The 23,570-nt window shown below is 40.8% G+C and overlaps 1 protein-coding gene across 2 annotated transcripts; it reads right to left on the bottom strand.

Annotated features, from left to right (window-relative positions):
• Positions 1-3,484: 3,484 nt before the first annotated feature.
• BRCA1 (BRCA1 DNA repair associated) lies at positions 3,485-23,071 on the bottom strand. 2 transcript variants are annotated; one of them, XM_014885480.2, is made up of 22 exons: positions 22,943-23,071; positions 22,521-22,620; positions 22,038-22,091; positions 21,603-21,683; positions 21,014-21,102; positions 20,024-20,169; positions 19,252-19,351; positions 18,280-18,325; positions 17,685-17,827; positions 13,854-17,207; positions 13,111-13,196; positions 11,400-11,578; positions 11,057-11,223; positions 10,273-10,592; positions 9,558-9,645; positions 8,895-8,972; positions 8,371-8,411; positions 7,663-7,746; positions 7,214-7,268; positions 5,983-6,056; positions 5,525-5,585; positions 3,485-4,506 (listed from the first exon to the last, which is right to left on the bottom strand). In XM_014885480.2, exons 2-22 carry the CDS (start codon positions 22,607-22,609, stop codon positions 4,403-4,405), a joined length of 5,439 nt encoding a protein of 1,812 aa, XP_014740966.2. In that variant the 5' UTR covers positions 22,610-22,620; positions 22,943-23,071; the 3' UTR covers positions 3,485-4,402. The 2 variants fall into 2 exon arrangements, with proteins under 2 accessions (XP_014740966.2, XP_014740964.2); XM_014885478.2 differs by having other exon boundaries at positions 19,252-19,354.
• Positions 23,072-23,570: the final 499 nt, after the last annotated feature.

A 23,570-nucleotide genomic window follows, 5' to 3' on the forward strand; every position in this document is an offset into this window, starting at 1 on the left:
TTCTTTCAGAGCAAGCCTCACAGCAGCTCATAATGACAAGTAGATGTGTTTAAAATCTCTCCATTGCAGCAGAGACCAAGCCCCTCTCCACCTCCTCCGAGCAGAAGCTGCTCTCCATAACCTGTTAGGGATGCAAAGAGTGTTTCCTGGCAAACCACCACAACCATCTTTACCTCGTGTGCTGAGTCTATGAATCAGGATGCAGAGTGGGGAAAAGTGTGCTGGCACCATCCTGCATGTCCAGGTTGTATTAAAAATGGACATAATTTGGTAGAGGTATTAAAAACTCTCAATTATCCCCCACCCCCTACTGATTTATCCTTCTTCAGGCTAGCTCAACCCAGCATGTGGATTCTTCCAGCACATCTGTTTTCAGTGTGCCATGCTGGTGTTTCCAGCAGCAGCAGCTGTGGCTGCAGGTTTGAGAGTTCTCAACAAGGAGCAAGGAGGGCAAAAGAGAAGCAACAATATGGTTCAGTGTCAGGCAGAGCAAGGAGAAAGGCAGCAGAAGCACTGCTCAAACATTTCAGACACAGATGTGCTCCACCCTGTTCCAGGAGAAAACCTGCTGTTTGTCCTTTTAAAGGTCACAAATTCCCCTTGAGAAGCCTGTGACAAAATTCAATATTGCCAAAAGCAAAGGGCTATTAACTATCAAATTATTTTTACTTTGCTCTTTAATTACCCCCTCAGTCCACGAGCTTCTCCCTGTTGCTTCAGTCTGCAGCCTTCACAATAGTTATGAAGCAAAATCAATCACAAATTTATCCCAACAACACAACTGAAACCCAAGTGAACTCTGTCAATGCTCAGCAGCAAAATGTAAAGGACAGTCTGAACTGGGAACAGGCTGCTGACCTCCACATCATCACAGCTCCTAAGAATCCAAGATAAAGTTATGCCTAATTAACATACATTTGAAAAAAGTTGTGGACAGCTTCTGCCTCCCTGTCCCTGCAGCTTGTTAACAGTGTCTGGTAGGGTAAGGCAGCCCCACAGCAACACTTCAGCTCATCTGTGCTGGTGAAAAGGCAGAAACAAAACCCTAGAACATCTCAAAGCTTCGGGCTGTTCCAGAACTCAGGTGCTGCACCAGACAAGACCCAGAATAAATATTTCTCAAGAGCCTGCCTGCTACTACAGCTGTGATGGTTACTCTGCATAGCTGAAGGTTTGGTGAAGGATAACAGAAGAGGCCACGGCCCAGCAGGCAGCAATAAAAACGTGCTGGGGAGGATCAGGGGCTGGGGATTCTCACCAACACCACAGGGGGAAGGAGACCCGGGCTGTAACAATGGCAGCACAGCAGTGGTTCCTCAACAAAGGCAGCCTTGCCCTGTGCAAGGGTCACTGGCAGTAGCTCAGGATGTGCTTTTGTGCAGAAAAATCAGGCTGTGAAAAGCCAGTGTCCATAAAGGAGTCAGATCAGGGAGAGAATAAAGGGAGAGAGGCCAGCAGGGCACACGCCCGCGGGGTTTTCTCTCTCGGGGTTCCCGAGGGCTCAGCCTCCCTTTAACCCCAAACTCGCAGCCTCACGTTCCCTCTTCCTTTCCCCATTGCTGAGGTACCCCGAAGGTGCAGCCTTCCCGAACCACCTGCCAGATATCCCCTCTTAAACCTGGCATTTTACCCCAAAGTTCAGAAACTCAGCCTTGTGCAGACCCTTACCTGTGTCAGAAATCAAACTGTGCAGGCTCTGTAACAAACCTGGGCAGAGACCCTAACACCCATCCCACACCTCTCACCCACTGCTGCCTGGAAAGGCTGACCTGGAACAGAGACTAGACAGAGCAAAAGGAATAAAATTTGTATTTATTGAAAGGATACACATTGGGCAATGCTACACCCATATCAAATCCAAGGTGGATCCTGATCACGAGTTTTTACACTCTTATAAGTTTTGGTTCATCTTGGGGTCAATTATCCAACCAGGCTATGAAGTCTCAACCTCCTGGCTTGCCCCCCTCCCTTGCCATTGTTTCTGATTTTTGGGTACCAGTTTCCCTTGATTCTCTAGCTAGAAAGGAATTGTTTTGTCTAACTCCCCTGTGAAGAGACCTTACCTAACACCTAATATGAAGTTTCAGAGTTCCACACTGAGCAGCAGAGATTCTGAAAAATTTGGAGAAGCTGGAGAATCAAGGACACCCAGTACCCAAAAAGCAGAAACGAGAAGGGAAAGGGGCAAGGCAGGGTGCTGAGACTTCATAGCCTGGGGCTGTGCTTGGATAATTGACCTCAAGATGAACCAAAACTTATAAAAATATAAAAACTCGTGACCAGGATCCACCTTGGATTTGATCTGGGTGTAGCCCCAGCCAGGCTCTTGCACTATCCAATTCAATAAATACAAATTTTATTCCTTTTAATCCTGTCTAGTCTCTGTTCCAGATCAGCCTTTCTAGGCATCAGTTACCTGATGGCAAAGCCTCAGGCAAACACAGCAGGCACCAACCTTTGCTGGGTTTCCTCTCTCCCAGCAGTGAATGCGATCAGCAGCCCAGCCTGAAAACCTGCACCTGGAACACCTGAAAACTGCATTCACCTCAGGTTTCCTACCCTGCAAAGCATCACAAATCTGCTCTGGAATATGAGCAGAGAAGAAATGGAGCTTGAGCCTGACATAGGATGACTCACAGAGTGCTCTGAAACTCCAGGCTGGGATTTTACCATCACAGCTGGAAATCTGACTGGAGAAGTGGATTCATCAGCTCCCCTTCCCCTGCCTGCTCCTCTGGAAGCATATCTGGATATCAGGGCTTGGAAGTGATTTCACTTCATTCAAATCTTACTGGAGATGGAGATCACTACAAAAGTTCACAGGTAACACTTTACAGAAACAGAGTTTCCACAGATGCTGTGACCTCCAAGGAGGAACAGCAGCACCATGGGTGTCACTCCTGCAGACAATTATCCAGCTGGAGCTGGTACCCGACCTCATAGAAAGAATCTTTGCATCTGTATCTTGGGACAATTTCACAATGGCCAAAGCAAAACAGTTTTGCTTGGCCTTTTCTTTGCATCTAACAGGGAGTATTTAGTCATTGCCTCCAGCTGTCCTTTGAAATGTAGATTATAAAATACCCACTGCCAGCATGGGCTGTGGAGATAAGAGGAGCACCAGGCTGAAAGTGAGGCTGTGCTGAGCAGCCCGGTAGTTATGGAATATTGTCACACAGAAGGAAAGAGCAGCGTGTGGCAGCTGAGCAAGTGCTCCCAGCACTCACACTGCCAGCAGCAAAGCTTGATCAGCCTACCTGCACTTGGCAGCTGCAAGAAAGTTGATAACACATTCGCTCCTCAGAATGACAGCAACTGCAATTCTGATTGCATCTCTCAAATTCTCGTTTACATTTTTTATTTTCTCTATTAAGTCTCCACTTCCTTCCCCATTTCAGGAGGTTGGACTGAGGTATTTTTTCACATATGCCTCAATGCAGAGACTGAGGGACTGGTTCACATAAAAGCTAAACAATTAGGTAAATACTTGCCAAAATAATTTTATTTCTTTTGTGCATCCAAATATTTATAAACATGCTTTCTGTAACTTTCCAAGACAGCAGCATCTTATCAAAAAACAATTTTCTGAACTTAGCTACATTCTTTTTTCTTTTTAAACAAGCAGTCCTGCTCTCAAAGTACAAAATTAGGTATGAAATTGAATTGCTTGGCAACAGAAACAAGCAAGATATTTTCTTTCATAAAAAACCAATTTCTTTGCAGCCTCATTTTGCAAGCAGGGACTATTAGAAGCAGATTCTTATTGGGCTTATCATGGGTCACCAGGATACTAAAATGCATTTGTTCATTATCCTTTCACAGTGCCACACACACAGAAATCAGCCTGACAGCACTGGTACAGGTTCCTGGTTTTAAGCCTTGCCTTCTGTTTGGTCTCAGTCACTGCCTTTCTGAGGACCATAGCTGTGGCCAGTGTTTCTGGCTAGGCTGAGCTGGCACTGTGCACAGCAGGAAAGCTGTTTGTAGAGTTTTCAACACAACTGTAACCAATCAATGACCAAGGCTGATGCATTAAAAATCACAAAATAGTATTCAGGGTTTGTATTTAAACAAAATGAAAATATGGAGGTTACTCCAGAGTGCAGGTATGTTTAAATTCAAACCCTGAGCCCAATATTCCTCTTTTAAACAACTGTCTCCAAAATGTCCCCAAGTACCTAAACCAAGTACCAACCCTAAACAGAAACTGGCTGCAGTGGCAAATAGCAGATCACCATTTCTCTGAGGAGGCCATATACTAAATTTTCTAACTTTTCAAATTTGTTTAACATTTATAATCTCATAGCTCTTTAAGTTAATGTAAAGCTTTAAAGAACAGTGTGTAATTCCACCTCCAGGTTGTGTAAGTAATTTTACTATTAATGAGAGCTGCTGTTCACCCTTAGGACACGAGGTAAGCACTGAGCTCCTGGCACTGGTAGCAAGCCACGCTGTCCAGGACCCATTCCCGAGTTACCACGGCAACACTGCTCTGCTGCTGGATTGCTGCAAGACAAAGACACAAATAAATGATGCAGCTGTTATCAAACACTCCAAACAAGCTAAAGGTGAGTCCACTGATGTCTTTCAGAATAAGCTGTTTGCCTTATCTGTGACTTTTTAAAATGATAAAGACCAGAAGTCTAAAGCAGAGATGTGGCACTACCACTCCCTCCAGCAAGGCAGGTAATGCTGCTGCTCCAGAGAGAAGAGCTCTGTGGCCAAGCAGGAAGCAGTGAACACCATATAAACACTAAAAACAAAGAATGCAGTTGTTATCTTTTAATTTAGGATCTCAGTGACAGAGCTTTGTTTCCTCTCTGCCCAGACACACTGAGTGTGTGACAAGCAATGAGTCTCATTAAGACAGAAGCAACAGAAAATTACTGAAGTGTTTTCAGCCTGTTCTTCATTCCAGGATCTTTTTATTTTCTCATTTTCCCAGTGCCATGGAAACAGCTGGGTTTTTCACATCACCATCCTGCTCCACTGTTTTGTTGGACTTCACTGCAGCCTGACTAGCTCCCATTCCTTCCAGAACCCCACTATCCCTGAGTCTGGAACATTTCACTTTCAAAGTCTCATGGTTTCTCCTGAGCATTTTGCTTATAAGACAAAAAACCTGCAAAACTACATCTGTTAAGGCTTTTCAACACGACCTTTTCAGACCAAGGGAATCTTGTTCCATCTGAGGCTTTCTCCTAGATTTTACTGGTCCTCCAAGGGCATCCTCCCTCACCTTTTAAAAACTATTCAATTAGAAAAGTTTCTATAAAGCTGATGATACACAGAGGACAACTGAGACAATAGTTTTTGTCTGCCAGAGAAGCTTTTAAGGCTGTTTCTGGTTCTTGAGACAGTATACTTTGTTCTTATAGATTTTTCTTACAAGACATACTTCCATCTCCAGATGCATCAGAGTTTTGATTTCTCACAACCCTCTGATATTTAGCTATTAAAAGGACAGATGTGATAAAGACACTCCATGGGTACCAGAAAGCAGCTCAGGACAGTGTTGCTTTACCTCTGTAATCCACGTTTTCCTTCCAAGCATCTGGCTGCACAACCACAACAGCAGTAGAATTCTAGGATTTTAAGAGAAAAAATAAAAATGCTATTATTGTCTGTCCTTAACACAATTCTCATGCTCATGTCTATCTACAGAGAGCAATAACTGGGCTGACTCTGCTTCAGAGCTTCACTTCAGAGAGGAATTTAACTAGAGGGAGAAAGATTCTGCTGTGATTTCTCTCCAGAAATTCTGTGACTGTGCTCAGTCACTACAAGGCTTTTGGAGCTGGGAAGGGAGGCTCAGTGCTAATTTCAAGACAAATTAGTGATCTGGCCAACACTAATCATTTCTTCACTACAAAGGAGCCTGTCTCCCAGTGAAGGCTGGCCAGGCCTAGGAGCAAGGGGCACTGCCAGGCTGTGCAGGCAGCTCTGGAAACTGGGAGAGGGTAAAAACTCCTCAGCACTTACTGCTGTGTGTGACAACAGGTCAGGCTGCTTCACCACAGAGGCACCACAGAGCTCCACCATCCACTCCAGATGCTCTGAAGAAATCAGATGAAATCTGTTACCTCAGTGTTTTACATCTCATTGAAGCTGACACTGTTCCCTAAGCCCTTGTGTGTTTGTTCCAATTCACAAAGCACCATCATTTGAAAGAGATGTGAGCCTCAGTAGAAAAAAACCTTCTAGGGAACATCAGCTCCCTCCTGCCTCACTCCCTAGACAGGTCTGCACCGAACAAAACCCTGAAAAAGCACTGGAACACATGCCCAAAACTTAGTCACAATTTATTTCCTCTTATCATAAGGCTGCAAGACATGAAATGAAAATTAAAAATGAAGTTACAACTGTGATTATCTCTCATTAACAAAAGTAGCCAAATTACTTAATTTGCACCAATTTGTTGAATTGGTAGTGAAGAAGATGAAGTCTCTCAGGTATAAGAGCCCCAATTGAGGATCACTGCAGCAGGTGAAAGCACTGCACCCTTTGTAGCAATTACTGTAAATGTCAAGAAACTTGAGTATATTTCACCCAGTCAAAAATAAAATTATATTGGACAAATCAGAAAGTATCTGCTGAAAAAGCCACAAAATGGGAAGTCAAGTACAAATATTTAAGGTAGAAAAATTAGAGATTAAATTTTCAAAAACGTGTAACATACTTTATTAAATTCTAAAAGTAGAAAAATGAAGCTATCCTGAACAGCTTTTTCTTTTTATATTAACTCCTAGCTTTGTCATGTTCCACTTTTAACACTTGCTCCTATGGACAGAAGGCTACAACAAGAATGTGTCAACTGCTGGAAAAAGGATACTTAGGAACTGTTTACTAAGACAGAAGAAAAGAAGAAAAAGAGCATCAATAGCAATTACCAGACAGCATGACATCAATGGTTTTCTTTCAGTGCTAGAGAATCAGAGGTAAACTAGATAAAAGGCCTAGTTTGAAATGCAGCAAAATTGGCAGGAGGTTGTCTGAGGACATCCAAACCATAGAAAACACCATTTCCACTCCATTTGGAGATAAAACTGGACAAAATTATTTACCTACACTTCACCTCATGTAAAGTATTTTAAAAGTTCCAGAGGAAAAGAGGTAAAAAAATTATCCAAGAAGAGGTCAAATGTAAAATTCTGGTGAACGCACAGTGCCCCTCCTAATATTTTTTATGTCAACCTCCACTAAAATGACACACCTGTACTCATGTCAGTGAAAGGTCCACAGCAACAGATCTCAAAGTCTTTAAAGATCTGAAAAGCAAGGAACACGTTAGAGTTCATATGGGGTTTTTAAAGGACAGTGCTTTATATGCTGTTTTCATTGCACTTCCAGGGCTTGTTATCAAGTTATGACTATTTCACAAAGCATATCCAAAGCTCTTTGTAACCTACAAACCAGAAGAATATTAAAGACACCAACCCTGCACTATAAAAGGACAGAATTCACTCCAAGCTTAGTGAGCCCCTTCAGAATATCTGCTCTGCTGCTGGCAGAGGTCACCCTTCATGTATAAAAATGCTTAATTTGTACAACTCTGTGTGTACAGAACAGCAGAGAAGCTGGAAGAGGTTCCAGATCCTCAGCCAGCACAGGCACAGATCTGAAACAGAGCAGGACAGAGTTTGCATCCTGATGTGCTTGTACCTTCTCAGTCAGGGCCTGCCTGGCCCTCTTAGGGCCTTGATGGTTTCTCCCATTGATTACATCTCCTCGAACTTCAAAGGGCTCCTGGAACACAACAAAAGCAAGCAATCAGGAGTTAGAGACTGTGAGAACACCTTCCTGCCAGAGTTCTGCTCCAAAATAGGAAGAGATGTCAGATTTCAGAGCTGAAAACCTATGAGTGTGTTCAGAATATGAATTAAAAAGCTTTGCAAGAGAAATGCTGGAGTAATGAAACCCCTGCAGCACCAGGAAATTTTAAAATAAACAAGTTATAGTCAAACTGTATAGTAGTCTAGCAAACTAAATAAAAGAAGCAGCACACTCCAAGACTGTAATTGTCTTATCATTAAAGTCTTATTTGATAGAAACTATCTGTACAAAACATTATTTCCTTAAGCAAAGAATAGATCTTTTGCTCTATGCTATAATCTATTAGTATCAGCTGGAACACTTATAAAAATATGTCTATAACCTGTTAAAAAATAACAAGGACTCATGTTTTCAACACCAATGAATGTGGCTTTTGGTCCTAGCATTTGGTAAAACTAGAACTCCATGTTTCAGAGCTAAAATTCCATATTAAATATTTAGACAATATTTGTCTATACAAAACAAATAAACTCCTTAGTCCATCATGTAACAGCATTATTTAACCATTTGACATTTCACTCAAGGGAAAAGACTTACCTCATCCAGTATTCTTCCTTCTTTAAAAGACTGAATTATCCCTAAATAAAAAGATCAGAACAAGAAAAGTAATTTTATCCAGCAAGAAGGTTCTTCCACTACCAGCATTCTGACTTCATTGCTATATTAAATTGAAGGTATTTGTACTAAAGGAATACAGTATAACACCGAAAGTACTTAAAGAATTTTTTTACCATTTATAAATATTACTAATTTTACACTAATTGATGCCATGCATTGCAAAGATTTAAATTGAGAGGGACAAAAGGCTTTTGCCATGGTGGGAAGCAATCCAGTGTGGCTATCTGAAAGCAGAAAAAGTATTCACAAGAGTAAGAAGCTTGATATTGCTGTCTGTGTTTCTTAATTTTAATTTCTTTTAAAGTATTTAGAAGAAACACTGCAAAACATCAGATGGGAAGACATGAAGAGATCTTTTTTTCTTTACTGTAACAAGTGAAGACTGCATTCATGGTAGAAGGGCAAAGATCATTTATCTCCAAAAAAAGCCCAGTTATACATACACTGATAACTCACTACCCATTTTCCTCCTGCAATGCCCAGGAAATATTTCAGTGTCCGTTCACACACCAGCTCCTCATCTGCAGAGCAAACAACAGGAAGAACTCTTAGTTTGCCATTAGCAAAAAAACCACAGGTCAGGGGATTTGTATGTAAGAGCAAACATTTTTTTGCAAAGTGCAGCAGCAAAATCTCAAAGCTATACAAAGATTGCAAAAATCCAATATCATGATCCTACTAAACTGAAGGAAATGAGCAGAAATGAATCACATGTACCACTTGTGAGCCCTTTTTAAAATTAATCGATAAAGATAAGAGGCAAGAAAAAGCATGACTTCTTCGGGAAGTATCTTGATTTCTTTTTGGTTGGTTCTGAACTACTTCATACTAGTGTGCTGTCAACTCCTGAAAATTACCCAAGCAGCTGGAGAAACAAATATCAAGCAACAATAACACAAGGGAAAACAGCCCTCACACTGATTCTGTGAAACAGAATGAGAAAACTCACAAGCTTAAACAAAAAACTTCCAATAGAGAAAACAATCAATATCTTTTCCTCGAACTTATTAAATTTATTGCTGACCTGTCTGTTTGTTGGTTAGCCTAAAGGTAAAATTCCATATGGTCTGTCAATAGAGGATTTGGTCCCCTAGCTCCCAACAAACCTGTTTTCATTATGACATGGGTTGTTCCTTCAGTAATGTGATTAGATAAAGTGCTCTGAGTTTTTTTCACAAACTTCTGGACCATCAACTGAAAAGTTGTTAAGAAAATAATAATTAGCAACAGTTTTAAACCCCCCAACAGCCCCAGTTTGTAGAAGTGTGATGTAATAGGATAGTTACTTTAACGGTTTTATGTGCTGGCACACAGAATGTACATTTCCTTAAGTCAGTTTTGGCACCATTCAGCAGGCTAAAGTAAAGCAGAGCTCTTGGTGTGTGTTTTATAACCCAACAGCCAAATCCTTCTGGAAACTGAGTGCAGAAACAGTTTTATTAGCAACTCAGAATTACTATTTACAGAAATGCTCACTAAGGATCAGAGTTTGGGTAAAGCAGCAACACCTGACAACAGTGACTGAACCCAACACCCACACAGCCCCTCCCCAGCCCCACGGCTTTCAGCAAATCTGACTTTGGAATCATCTGCTTTTCCCCCAGACACTCGGGATCATTTCAAAAGTTCAAATTTCACTGTAGTTAGTGAAATTGCATGCATCATTCTCACAGTTTTAGGAGTGATAAAGCTTGACTTAAGTTGCTGCATTACTCACCTGCAATTCCTACCAGCTTAGTTTCATTGTACTTAGACATTGAGGACTGTAGTGGTAATCAGGAATTATTAACTAGTGATCTCAAAATGCTGAAATTTACTTACATGCTCACTGTGATTCAGACCTGATGCCACAATTGACATTACTTTCCTCTTGGTCACAACTGGACTTGTAGCATTTTGTTTCCCAGTTGCATTGTGTACAACAGGTACAGGTTCACTTCTCTTTGATTTGTGTCCTGGGCCACAGCTTTTATCAGTGTTCTGAGCCATGACAGGCCCACCTGTGGCTTCTGCAGTTTGAGGGATAAAAGAACTTAGAGAGGAGGAAGAGTGATCTGGACTCTGGGTCACATTTCCAAAAAGATCTGATGAGACAGATGCAGTGTTTTGCCTGGTTCCAGATTGCTGCTCCTCTGCATTTTCTGAAGGAAAAGAGAAATTGCTCTTTGAGAAAACTGCATCTCCTTCTTGCAGTCATGGTAGAAGCCTGTTGCTCTCTTTTAGGTTTAAATTCTGCAGTTACTTGCTCTCCTTGTGTTTATTACTTCACCTTTGCCTCTATCCTTACTTTTTCCTGACGTATAGGCAAGACAACTAGAACACCTGTGAAACTTTTTAGCAGCATATTTCTCCAAATTTCTGAATTTAGAAGTGAGACAGAAAAACTCCTATTACTGTCAAAATGCTGTCACCAAGCATTTGATGGGCAGCCATACAACCTGAGCTACCAAGCAAAGCAGTAACATCTTTTTTAAATGACCAGTAACATATAAACTAAATAATAGATTTACAGGAAAAAGTTACATCTTGCTGATATGTAAAAACATAAAAGAACAAGAGAAAATCACCAGAAATCAAAATGCACTGGGTTTCTCTCAAATGTTACCTGCTTCAAGCTGACACTGCCTGTGTTCTTGCACTGCCTCCTGCACAGGTTTTGTCTTTTCAGAGGAAGTTTTGTTCTTTAGAACACTGTCACACTCAGGGCCTTTCTCCAGATCTGATCTCTTTGTTAAACAAGATTTAGAAGATGGAAGCAACAATTCTGGAGACCTTGAGAGAGGGAAATTGATTTTAATACTCTTTTTGTTCTTCTAGGCATCAGAAAAATGCAGCAACAGTGAAACTACTGTGATTTCTCAGAAGCTCAGAGATACTTAAGATTTTTTTAAAATAAAGATTTAGAAATAAACACAAAAAACCCCAAAACTCCAAACAAAACCATTGACCTGTTTTTTTCTTTCCTTGTTTTTTCTTTTTCAAATGCTCCTCCAGTACTGGAAGGTGGCAGTTCCCTATGGACAGGTAGAACTTCACAGTTCTGACTTCCATTCTGCTTTAGCACTGCTTCAAGTGCAGCCATTTCTTGCTGAAGTTTTTTCAGGCTGTTTTGCATAGCATTCTTTTGCTGCAAAGGAGGCACAAGAATGCCAACATAAGCAAACTCAGGATTAATTTCTTTAACAAACACTTGAAAATTAGAAATAGCAAAATAGTTTTGAATTAAGTTTTTGCCACATGTCCAAAAAGTGACCATGGTGCATTTAATGTAACAATTAGTGCACACATCCAACATCAGAAGCAAAAACACCCAAACAACCACACATTCATTTTACCACTCAGGTTATTCAGTTTAGATATCTTAGGGTTTAATCAATCAGAAAACAACTCCTACACCAATTTATTTGAAAGTATTTTTGTTCAAACTCCATTAGTAGCTCAATCCATGATGTTCATTATTAAATTCTAAATTGAGTCTTCATTTTCCACCGTTACTAAAAGCCCCAAAAATCATTTAAAGGCCTAAAACATTTAATAAAATTCTTCCTTATGTTCCCCCTCAAAAATTGAAATTACATGGTCAAAAACATGCCATAGGCAGGTCCTCATAAAAATAGCTCAGGGCTCCAAAGGACATTTTTAAAACCCCAAACCCTTCACTTCACATGATGAAGCAATTTCAGAACTGAATATTCCATTTGTAGCTCCAGCACTGGCACCGTGTGGAGCCTCTTTGTTACTGAACCCATAAAAATCTCCAAGCAAACAGAAAACCATCACCACACCACAACCCAAAATCCCCCACCCATATTGCCATTAATCCATTCAGCCTGGGCACATCCCAGTATCTCCATCCACAAAGCTGCAGCAGGAAGCAATGTCCTGCCAGCTCACTACACCTTACACCGGTGCTGTAAACAGAAGATGCACCCATAAAACACAAAAATTAAATTCACTTTTTTTTTTGACATACATAAAGCCCATAAGGCTGATAATGCTGAAGAGAGAGTTGGCATAAGACTTAAGTCACACAGGACAAAGAAAAGCCCCAAAGCAAAACTAAAGCCCCAAGCCCCTAACCCTCAAGTGAAGCCCCAGCCCAAATCACTCAATACATAAAGTCAGGTCACTGAGCAGCATTCAGGATTTTAACAGCAGACAAAAAATACCCTGCTAGACACACCTTTCATTAGACACTGACTGTTGGGACTGGTATCTGGAATATTCTAATATGGAATTATTTGATTTCATCTTTACACAGAGAAGTTTCCATGCTTCTAAATATCATATTGTAACAAATCTAATCCTTATCACCAAATCCTTATAAATTCCTATCATTAAAGCTTTTAAATATAGAGAGCTGACATTTCTAGCACTGGACAAGTGTGGAGATGCATTAATTAGCATTTCCCACAATTAAGCCCTGTAACCAATAGCACACCACAAGCTGTGGCCATTGCAGTGTAAGGTCACCAGGTGAGGTAAAGTTGGACAAATGGCATAGAAGCAGTTCTATAGTTCTTCATTAATTATGCTTTTGGAAGTCATTAAATGACAGAGGATTATAATGAAAGAAGTTTTCCACAGTATTGACTTCACAGCTTGCTTATCCCCTGGAATGCAAGCTGCTTCTGGCATTCAGTGCATAAACCCACTCACCTGTGTAGTGAGGATTTCCCCCTGAGAGAATGGGCCACAGGAATCTTCTACAATACTTATTTCACTGTCAGATCCAGATGCTTCACCTTGGAGAAGGTGGAAAAAAACTCTCTGGGTTAAAGAAAAAACCCCACCACACAACAACAAACCAACTCTTAGCATGTAGAGGTTTTAGAAAACTAATAACTATAACATTTAAGTGACAAGTTTTGAAAATCTTGAAGTTATAGAAGGACAGATCTGTAAGTGAACGTTTCAAAGAATACCATGTCATACATGTGACAAAGTAAACAGAATTCAGTATTTCAACAGGGATGAAAGAGTCCTAAACATTTACAAAGGCCACAAAAAGGGCAAAATATTCACTACAAAATTCTACAGCCAATTTCAACAAACATTTTTATCAGGGGAGAACGCCTGGATAGGCTGTGAAATTTTGCTGACAATGCAAGTATCACATTGCAGTAAGAGAACCAGAATTTCCCCCAAACAGGAATTCCCACCAGACAGTCTCTAGTGCCCACTCTGTTCACTTGTGATCTGAACAAAGAAAACTAGAAGAACGTAATTTTCAGGAAATAAACCACTGAAGGTTTTTTGTTTGATTGTTTAAGGCTGTTATATTCTTCTAGAAGAGCAAGCATCCCTTAAATACAGAACAAAGTTTCCATGCAAACACCAAAAACCTTGGTGTAAGGACATTATAAACAGAGCTGCAGAGAGAAAAAAATCTTGGTTTGTACCTGGGTTTGCTCCCAAGTCTGGGTCTTCTTGGCATTCATCTTTGGTTGTCTTCAGCCCTACACTACAATTCTGAAAAGTTTCTTTACTGTCATTTACACTGCTCATTTGTTTGCAGTCATGAACTTGTGATAAATGTTTCTTGAGTTCTTGTGCTCCATTAGGAGATTCTTCAGACATGTTGGACTGGGAAGAAAATAAGTTGACAGAGCATTCTGACTCCTGGCTTGGTGAAACACACACATTACTTAGGGCAGCTTCAGGCACTTTCTGCACAAGATCGTCATCATTACTCACACTGTGAGGCAACACACTGGGACTCGCTGGACACTCTACCACTGGAGACTCCACCAAAGATGTCATTTGTTTATCAGTCTGAAAAGGTGTGCTCACTGATTTGCTGAAGATGAATGTCTGAAAGCATGGTAAGTCTTCATCCTCACAGGACTCCTCATCTGAAGATGGCAGTTTCTGCACTCGTCTTCGAGACTTTTGAATACCTCGAGATCCTGGCCCAGAACTTGCATTTCTATTGTGCAGTTCTTTTCCCAGGACATTGTCACTTTTTACAAACACTGCAGATTGCTCTTTCCTATCAGTTTCACATAAACTGGTGTCCTCAATGTCAGTATCAGAGCACAGTAAACCATCAGGGGTTTCAGACAAACCTGTAAGATCACGATTCTCTCTAAGAGGTTCTTCCAGAGCTTCTGCAGCTGAACACTGGGGCATTGCAGTGCTAACAGTTTGGGCTGCTTGTTCTTCATCCTCCTCTACATGTTTTCTCTCTCTTTTGCTACTTTTTGTCCCAATGACTTCACAGCTGAATTCATCAGGGCTTTGCTGACAAGCTGCAGGACAAATCATTGATGTGGACTGGAAATGTAGAATTGGTCCTTTGCAATCAGCAACTCCAGTCTTGCCTGCCTGATTGCTTTCTGAACTGAAGCTGATTTCAGGGACTGAGTTTAAATCATTTTGTGTAGAATCATGCTTCTCTGTGTTACTCTGATCACTCTGGCTTCCATCACTTTCGATGGGATTCTGTCTCAACTCACTTTCCATCCCTATCTCATTTGACACTGGCTTTTCATTGTCCTCCTCTTCTTGTAGCAATCCATTCTTGTGCTCAGTGTGAGCAGTCCCTGTTCTTGCTGGAATCAGAGTCCCTTCCTCTGCAGCCTGTGAAGTGTCATCCCTGTGTTCTCCTGTGCTGACAGCAAAGCAAGGCACAGGATCAATATGGGCAGACTCACAAGTCTTAAGCTTCTCTTTCTCAGAAACCCTGCTCAAGTTTTGAGCAGCTGTTTTCTCCTCTTGCAAGCTTTCTGGTTGTAATTGTTTGCTAGCCTTATTTTCTACCTGAGCAGCACACGACAGATTTAAGGTTTCAGAAGGAGGATCTTCCACTGCACGTGCCTGCCTGGGAGTCTGAAAAAGGCTGAAGGACGAGCGCTTTGAATGCCTGAATATATTTCGCAGATACTGAGTGTCTAAGTCACTGTCTTCAGCTTCCTTAGTCAATTCCAAAACATTTTTAGCCATTGGCAACTTTTCAGTTTTGAAGTCCCCTGGAACATTTTGTGAATCATGCCCACACTCCTGGGGAAAAGCAGCAGGTGATTCAGACACCTTTTCAGTCTGCTGAGAAGCAGTTTGCCCAGCAGACACTGAAGGAGGCTGAAGGAGGAGAGGGCTACCCAGTATTTCACTGTCTAGAGAACTTGTATCAGGCACAGTGGAACCACAGTTTGAAGGCAGACGTGAAGGATTGAACTGATTTTTTTTAGTTTCTGCAGTGTCAGGTAAATTCTTTAGACTAACCTGCATTTCATTTGCTTCCAGATCACCTCCCTCCAAATTAGTGACGGGCCTGTAACTCAACTCATCTTGAGGCTCACACAGGTCTTTGCATTCAGCAGAGTGAGCTGCCACATTCCTTTGGTCTCCAGACACAGACCTTCCACGATCACTGTTATTCTTTCTTGCTCCTTTTATTTCTGTCTTTGTTTCTTTTGTCATTTCTTCAGAAAGTATCTGAAGCCTTCTGCTGCGTCTGACTGCATTTTGCTCAGAGTCAGCTTTCCTGGGCTCTCCACTGCTTGGATAGCTGTCAATCTCTGGCTCAGCTGGATCAGGGAAAACAGAGCCTCTATCCACTACTAACTCTAGTGAACACATAGTTCTACTAGAATGCCTGCATCTTTTTGCTGCAGAACCTCTTTTTTTGGTGCTTTTCTGATCACAGTTATACATTTCTGGTTCTCCATCACAGTGCATGGTGGTGACCTTCTCAGTAGCTTTCTTCCCTGTGGACTCTCCTCCTTCCTCAGGTTCTGTTAATGTATCATTTGCTCTATTCTGAGAGAGGTGACTCTCATTAACAGCAACACTTTTACCACATCTTTTCTTTCCAGCATCTCCAAGGCCTCTATCAACACTTTGAGGGCCCCCATCTGCCTCTTCTGTATCTTTTTTCTTGATGAAATCCTCAGGTTGCAGGGCACAGGCAGACTTCCTCTTTCTTTTGAGTCTGTCTTTGCTGAAATTCTTCAGGCACTTAGCAGCAGCCACATCTTCCTTTCTCCCAGTAGGCAAAATGGCTCTCAAGGTAGAAGGGGGATTTGATTTCCTCCCTCTCTTGTATGTTCTTCCAAATATTTTGTCTTTGATGCTTTCTGCTGTTTGTTCTGACCACCTCTTTTTTCCTTCCACTGCTGCAATTTCCATGGAATCTGCCATAGGGTCAGTCTTTTCTGAAATACAGGATTCTTTATCTGATAAACACAGATCTCCTTCACCTGAAACATTAGCTGATACAGCAGATTCATCCAGGGATGAACTGGAAGACAAAATCTCATTGCTTTTTGAAAACCATTCGTTGACTTTCTGAATGCTCTGCTTCAGTCTCTTCTTGGAGACTTTATTTGGGGTGGCAGAGTGAAGTGTCTCTGGCTGAGGCAGATTCTGCAGAGGAAGTTCTTTGTCATGAAGAGAGTCATTCTCAGGCTCATATGCCTCTACAGCTTCCACACTTTGCACATCAGTATCCATTTCCTTGCTTTTATCCAGCCTGTTCTCTGAGCTATCTTCTAAATCAAACCCCTGGTTTTCACTGTGGTGCTGGGTTTGCTGTTCATCCATTTCTTCTGTGCTCTTAAAGAATGATGTGTCCCCATTCCCTGTGGGACTGGCACCACCCATTCTGTCACACTGCTCTGGGAGCAGGTCTACAGCAAGAACATTTAAAGGAGAACTCTGGCATTCAGTCACATTCACTTGGTCAGGTTTGGCACGTTCAGCACTGCTCCGAGTGCTTTTCTTGCTCAAGCATTCCTTTGAGAAATCACTTTCACCTGTTAGATTTACAGGTATAATAAATTATTAACCTCTATTTTACACACACAAGCACAATAACAAGCTTAATGGCTACTTTGTTTTAAAAGAACTGCTTTTATTTCCCCCCTAACCAGAATGTTACACTGCACAAATCTCCCTCTAGAGAAAGGCAGAAAGATCATATTACATGTTCTTCTAAATTTTTGCATTAATTACCAGCCAGTGCTTTTTCATGTGTAATATGGCTCATGTAGAATAGATTAAGTTTTGTACTTTGATCAAATTACTTTTCTTCCTTTCTGTTCCCATGCATAGAACATCCACATTTTAAATATTTAGGCTACAGGAATAATCTTGTATTAGCTGTAGGCATCAACAGAACTACATTATACAAGACTGCAAGCATATATATAATCATGTGAAATTGAAATAAAAATATTAACTTGTGGTCTCTTTCAAGCTTAATCACCTTTGTCACCAAAATATCAACACACCTGTGACATTTGGTAGTGTTATTTCTTTGGGACACAACTTGTCAGGCTGTGCATTGCAAGAATTTTCATTCCCTTTCTCAGCACTCTCAAGTTCTTCCAGCCTTACTCGAGAAGAAACCTGAACTGCTCCTTTGTCTTCAAACCTGTTGGGAAAGGAAATCTACTATCATTGCAGATAAAACCATAATAAACAGAATAGAAGATGATACTTATTTTTCCTGAAATAGTTTCTGGAGAAGTCAAGTTGCATGATGGACATTCACCACAACAGAACTCTTCAGAGTTTCAAGCCATTTCTTTAAAAGAGCCTCTCTTGCAGTGCTGAATTTAGCATTTACTTTCTAAAGCACAGTGCCTACTTTTCTATGGAAAATCTATGTCCACAACAAAACATTCAGAAAACAGTTTTAAAGCATGTAATATGGCAAACTGCTGGAATTCAGCCACCCATTCTACCCTAGTGCCCTTAAAGTTGGAAACCATTTGTGAGCTTAAGAATTCTATCAGTCCTATGCTAAGAAACCAGAACACAGGAAATGAGAATATTGAACTACTGTCTTTAGAAAATATTAATTCCTTAATCACCTTCACTTACCCAGTTTTGCTTGCCTGTTTAAAAAACTCTTCAGATGATTCAGAGCCTGAAAACAAATCATCTGTTACTCTGGTTGGAATGATTCAGAGGAAGGTGACTTGCCTGATTCAGTGGTTATCATCACATACATGCCTACTCCTTCCTAGAGCTAGATGCTTTCAACTTTTAGCAGAAGAAATCAAGCTCAATTGTGAAGTACTTAACCTAATTATAATGATTTCTATATATAACTATCTACATAGCTCCAGCATAAAACTTTGTTTAAGTACAGTGACTGGTAAGAGATTGGTATCTAACACTTAATTAGCTAAAAGTTACTTTCTGATTTCTAAATTTATACACAAAACAGCTAGTAGTATTTAGAATTTTGAGCTGGAAATGTGAGAAATATATTCAAATGCCTCTCACAGATGCTTTGATCCTGGCAGATGCAATAAGGAAAAAAGTGAGGAAACAAACTCTATCCATTAAGAGCAGCAATTCCTTCCTTGAAGGAACAGCATAAAAAATAAGCTATGCATGGCATCTGTCTTGTTTCTACCAAAACAGTCAACACCAGATAAAATTCTGAAAAGCGTGGATAGATAGCAAAAAAATATTAACATCTCAAATAGATTTAATTCTCATCTCAAGCACTGGTGACTGGTTTAGTATTCTTCAGAAAACAATGGCTACCTTTAGCTGTAACAGCTATAATTTTCTGCACATCTGTAAACACATTCTCTGGATTTGTACACCAAGATTTAAGGGTTCACTACAGCACCATTATTGTTATTATTTGCCATAGAATAAATTACATAAAAAACTCTGTTGATTTACCAACTTGGGACTGTCCATAATTTGTTCCTTTGTTGTCATTTTGGGTGTTAAGGAGAAATTAGAGCTTATAAAGACTTTGAACATAATCACCTTTCATTACTTTGCAAGCATTGTACATAGGATCAATTAGTGTGGATTTACAACAGATCTTACCAAACTCTATATAAGTACCCTTTTGAGAATCAGATTTCTGGGGTTTGTTTCTTGGGTGACACATTTTGGCATCTGAAAGCTGAATATTCACACTAGCTTCCTGCTGACAGGAAAACATAAAGGAATAGTTATTTACAACAGTGGGGTATTAAAAAAAATTCACAGCTATTTAAACTTTAACAGGGGCCTGATATAAATACTTAGTTCATATGCATTGGTAGCTTCTTTGCACAATAAAAGCAATTTATCATATTGACATCAGTAATGAAATGTGTCAATAGAAACAATGTATCACGCATTCAACAGATCAAATCATGAACAGCTTGATCTTACATTCTCTATTGTCCAACATTCTATTCAGCACTAAGCAGATGAAAACAGAAACAACACACCATGGACAGTCACACACACAGCAATTCCCCCAATGCTTTATCAATCCTAAGACATAGTTATGATCTTACCCTAAAAAGATAAAAATAAATAGGTAGACAGCCTCATGAAACAAGCAGGTGGAACAAGTTTTCAATCCTAGTTTCAGTAACAGACTGCATTATGGCAATGCTATGTATAAGTTCAGGTCATTTTATGCAAACATCTTTCTCAGGTAGGTTAGGAAGACAGAAAAAAATTGATGTCCAGAATATCACTCAGGTCAAACAATCTGAGACCAACCCAAAATCTCCTACTTCATTCTTTTATGTATATGCACATATACACATTCCAAATAGATTTTTAAACAATCCACAAAAATAAAATGGGATAAAAGAGTTACCAAGGTGAAGTTTTCTTGTCCATTGCCTTTAGCACTTTTTCTCCTGTTTCTGAAGCCCTTACTTTGGATGACAGAACTTTCTTTACACAGGGACTCAGCAGCAGTGCCCTCCGTGGATGTTTGAGGAAAGTGATGACTCTTTATAACTAAAAGATGTTATTAGATTAAAAAAAATAAACTTTTTACACTTATTATGACTCAAGATTATATATTAATGAAACAGACTTGTGTAGACTCTGTGCACTTAGTGCATATAGAGCTAAAATATGTTTATCCAAGAAAGAAACCTTGTTTAATTACTGGTCTGATTATTCTTTCTGAGCACTCATCAAGTCATAAGTAAAATCTTGATCCTGCCAACTAATTTTCTCAACCAATTTCGGTTATATAGATAATCTAGCAAGAGCAGGATCTAATTCTAATTATTTTTGAATATCTGAGCAAGTTGAAAAGAATTAAAAAAACAAAGTCTATTTTTTGTAGCAGAATATACAAAACATTACCACATGCCCCCAGCCACAATGTCTGGTTTACCAAGATATAAACAGGCACATGCCTGACTTGCCAATACCCCAACAACACCCTGTACAAGGCACTGAGTTCTAGAAAGGGGAAATTTGGATTCCCTGAGGATCCAGGTGAGTGGGATGAATTAACAAATATCAGCACCTGCTTATTCAGGCTCTGAGACTGTTTAACAAATTAAAACTGCAAGGTTGGGCATAATCAAAAGCAGGACTTTTCCCCACAGTTCCAGATTAAATATGATTTGATATACCATCAAACACATACAGTAAAACTGTTCAAGAGGTTTCTCTAAGAAAATCTTAGAAACTTAATGGAATTTCTGTTTCAACATCCAAGAAAAAAACTTTTGATAATTCTTCCCATATTTATTACTGCACAGTAAATGGGGTATCTTGTAAATAATCGTGATACATCAAAACCTTATTTAAAAAAAATGGGGGGGCATACATTCACAACACTTACACTTCACTCCAGTGTCAAGCTCAAAAGCATGGATAGTTTCCAACAATCCTTCAATTAGTTGCTTAAATTTGGAATTTTCTTTCAGACTTCTGAAATAACATCAGAACTTCAGTTATCTTAAGAAAATGAACTCCTGTTCATTTATACAAATTATAGGCTAACTATAGATATTTCTAGAATTTTGGCTAAACCAAAAAAAGAGTAAAACTCCAAAGTGGAAGATGAGACAATAAGAAAATGTTGCCAAGGAATAACAACACAATTCCCCCAAACAACCCTTACTATGGGAATTGAAACGATCACAAAAGTGAACATATCATTTTCTCATCGAGGTTTAGTAGAGAGAAATCAGTTGCAAGGATTAAACACCAATATAGCACAGCCATTTGTTAAGAGGTGTGATCACCTGGAAAAAGCTCACATTGAGGTAAAATACTACATTTACTCCTTTAGAAATAGCTTACTTAAAAAAACCACCTTTTCTTCTGTATTTCAGTCCCGTGCTAATATATTTCAAGCCTGTTGTTAATCTTTCCTCAGAGTTCAAACACCTCATCCTCCAGCCCCCTCACAAAGATGCTTTCCTCACCTCTTGGTAACTTCAGTCTTGCACAGAGGACATTCCACCACACCTTTTTTCTTTTTGCTGATAAGTTTGAACATGCAGAACCTAGAAAGAAAGAACATTTGTGATGGTAACAAGAGAAGGATATTATTTTCCCTAAAACTGAAAATGCACATTCACCATTTAGTGAATCAAGAATGCATTCTTTTTCTGGTGTTACAGTGAGTTAATTGATCCCCTTTGACACCCGGAGCTGCTGTTCTCTCTTCTCCAGAATTGACTTTTTTCCTCTAAGTAGCTACGTGTGAAGTTATTAAAACACAGTATACATACATGATTAGCACTGAAGCAGCATATATGGCAATTAAACCGAGTATATATGGAATTAAAAATTATAAACCCAAACCCATTATTTATGAAGTTAAAAATTGCATTGCACTTGCAAGTTTTCAAACCTACCTGCAGAATATGTGATCACATTTTGTTGAAACGGGCTCTTGTACCACATCCAAGCTACAAAGAGGGGAACAAAAACAAGAGGTTATAGACACTGGGGAGCCAGACTTCAACCAGAACCTTTGCTATTTCAGTTATTTATTTGCATTGAAGAACAACATTTACCTTTCTGAGACAGAAACTCACACGGCTTTACAAACAATACTCTAATCCAATCAGATACATTTTTTACCCTCACTGAATAGAGGACTCACACATTCAGGTTTTAATAAAAAAGCAAAATTTACTAGAATGCAAGAGCAAAAGTTTTTTCTTGCACTTTCTCATTTGAGCCTTACAGAACATCAATATGTTTAGTCCTAAGCACAAATCTCTTGCTTTCTGGTAAACCATAGAACTGACAAAGCATTTTCAAAGAAATGAGAAAAAAAAACCCCCAAAACCCCTTCAAAAAATTAACTCTACTGATATTATTCCCTGACATACCATATAGGGCACTCCAAGTTCTTCTGCATAGCCGAAAGCACATTTTGTACTTGTTGAATAGTTATCACTGAGAAGTCCATCCTCCCCATCCAAAAATAGCCTACAGGAAAAAAAATTATTATCAGCTTTGTTCCTGCAAATTGTGTCCCATGACTGTGCTCTCTCCCACACGGCTCTGCTCTAACTGCAGGGTGGTAACAAACACTTTGCTGTTTTTACTTTGCACTACAAAGGGGCTCTTACTCTGAAGCTCAGGTTGAAACCTCTCGAGCGTCTTGTACCCAAAGGAGCGCCCAGAGAAATGTTCAGGAGAAATTCAGCAAGGGCGCAGAGCACAGAACAGCGAGAGCGAGGGGTTTGCTACGGGGAAAGGCACGCAAAGCAAAGGGCAGACAGGTTTATGCAAAGGAGCCCGGGCGTACCCACACGAGCACAGGTGAGAGCCCACAGCAAACGTCGCAAATCCGGAAAACAAAGAGAAACCGCGGCGGCAGCTCGGGACCGGCCCTGCAGCGAGGCCTGCCCGCAGGACGAGGCGAAGCGACCCGGCACGGGCAGAGGGAACGCGGGCAGCGCCGGGACGGGCAGTGCCGGAGCGGTCAGTGCCAGGGCAGCGCCGGTACGGTCAGTGCCAGGGCGACGTCGGAGCGGTCAGTGCCAGGGCAGCGCCGGTGGGGTCAGTGCCAGCGCGGGCAGTGTCAGTCCCGGGGCAGCACCAGTGCTGTTGGTGTCAGTGTCGGTAATGTCAGTGCCAGGGCAGTACCAGTGCCAGGGCAGTGCCAGGGCAGTGCCAGGCCGCTCAGCGCCAGGCCATGGTCGGGCCCGTCCCCCCTCAGCCCGCGCCGCCTTTCGCGCCCTTCCCGCCCCGCCGTGCGCAGCCAATCCGAGGCCGCGGGGCGGCGCTCGCCCCTACGGCGACTTCTGACGGGTTCCTTCCGCCTCGGCGGGGCGGGGCGGGGCCGGGCCGGGCCAGCCTGAGCCAGCCTGATTGGATCTGACTGGCTCTGATTGGCAGCTGATTGGCCGCAGCCATCACGTGATCCCGGGGTG

The sequence above is a fragment of the Sturnus vulgaris genome, chromosome 27 (assembly GCF_052056855.1).
Source record: "Sturnus vulgaris isolate bStuVul1 chromosome 27, bStuVul1.hap1, whole genome shotgun sequence".
NCBI classification, from domain to species: Eukaryota; Metazoa; Chordata; class Aves; order Passeriformes; family Sturnidae; genus Sturnus; species Sturnus vulgaris.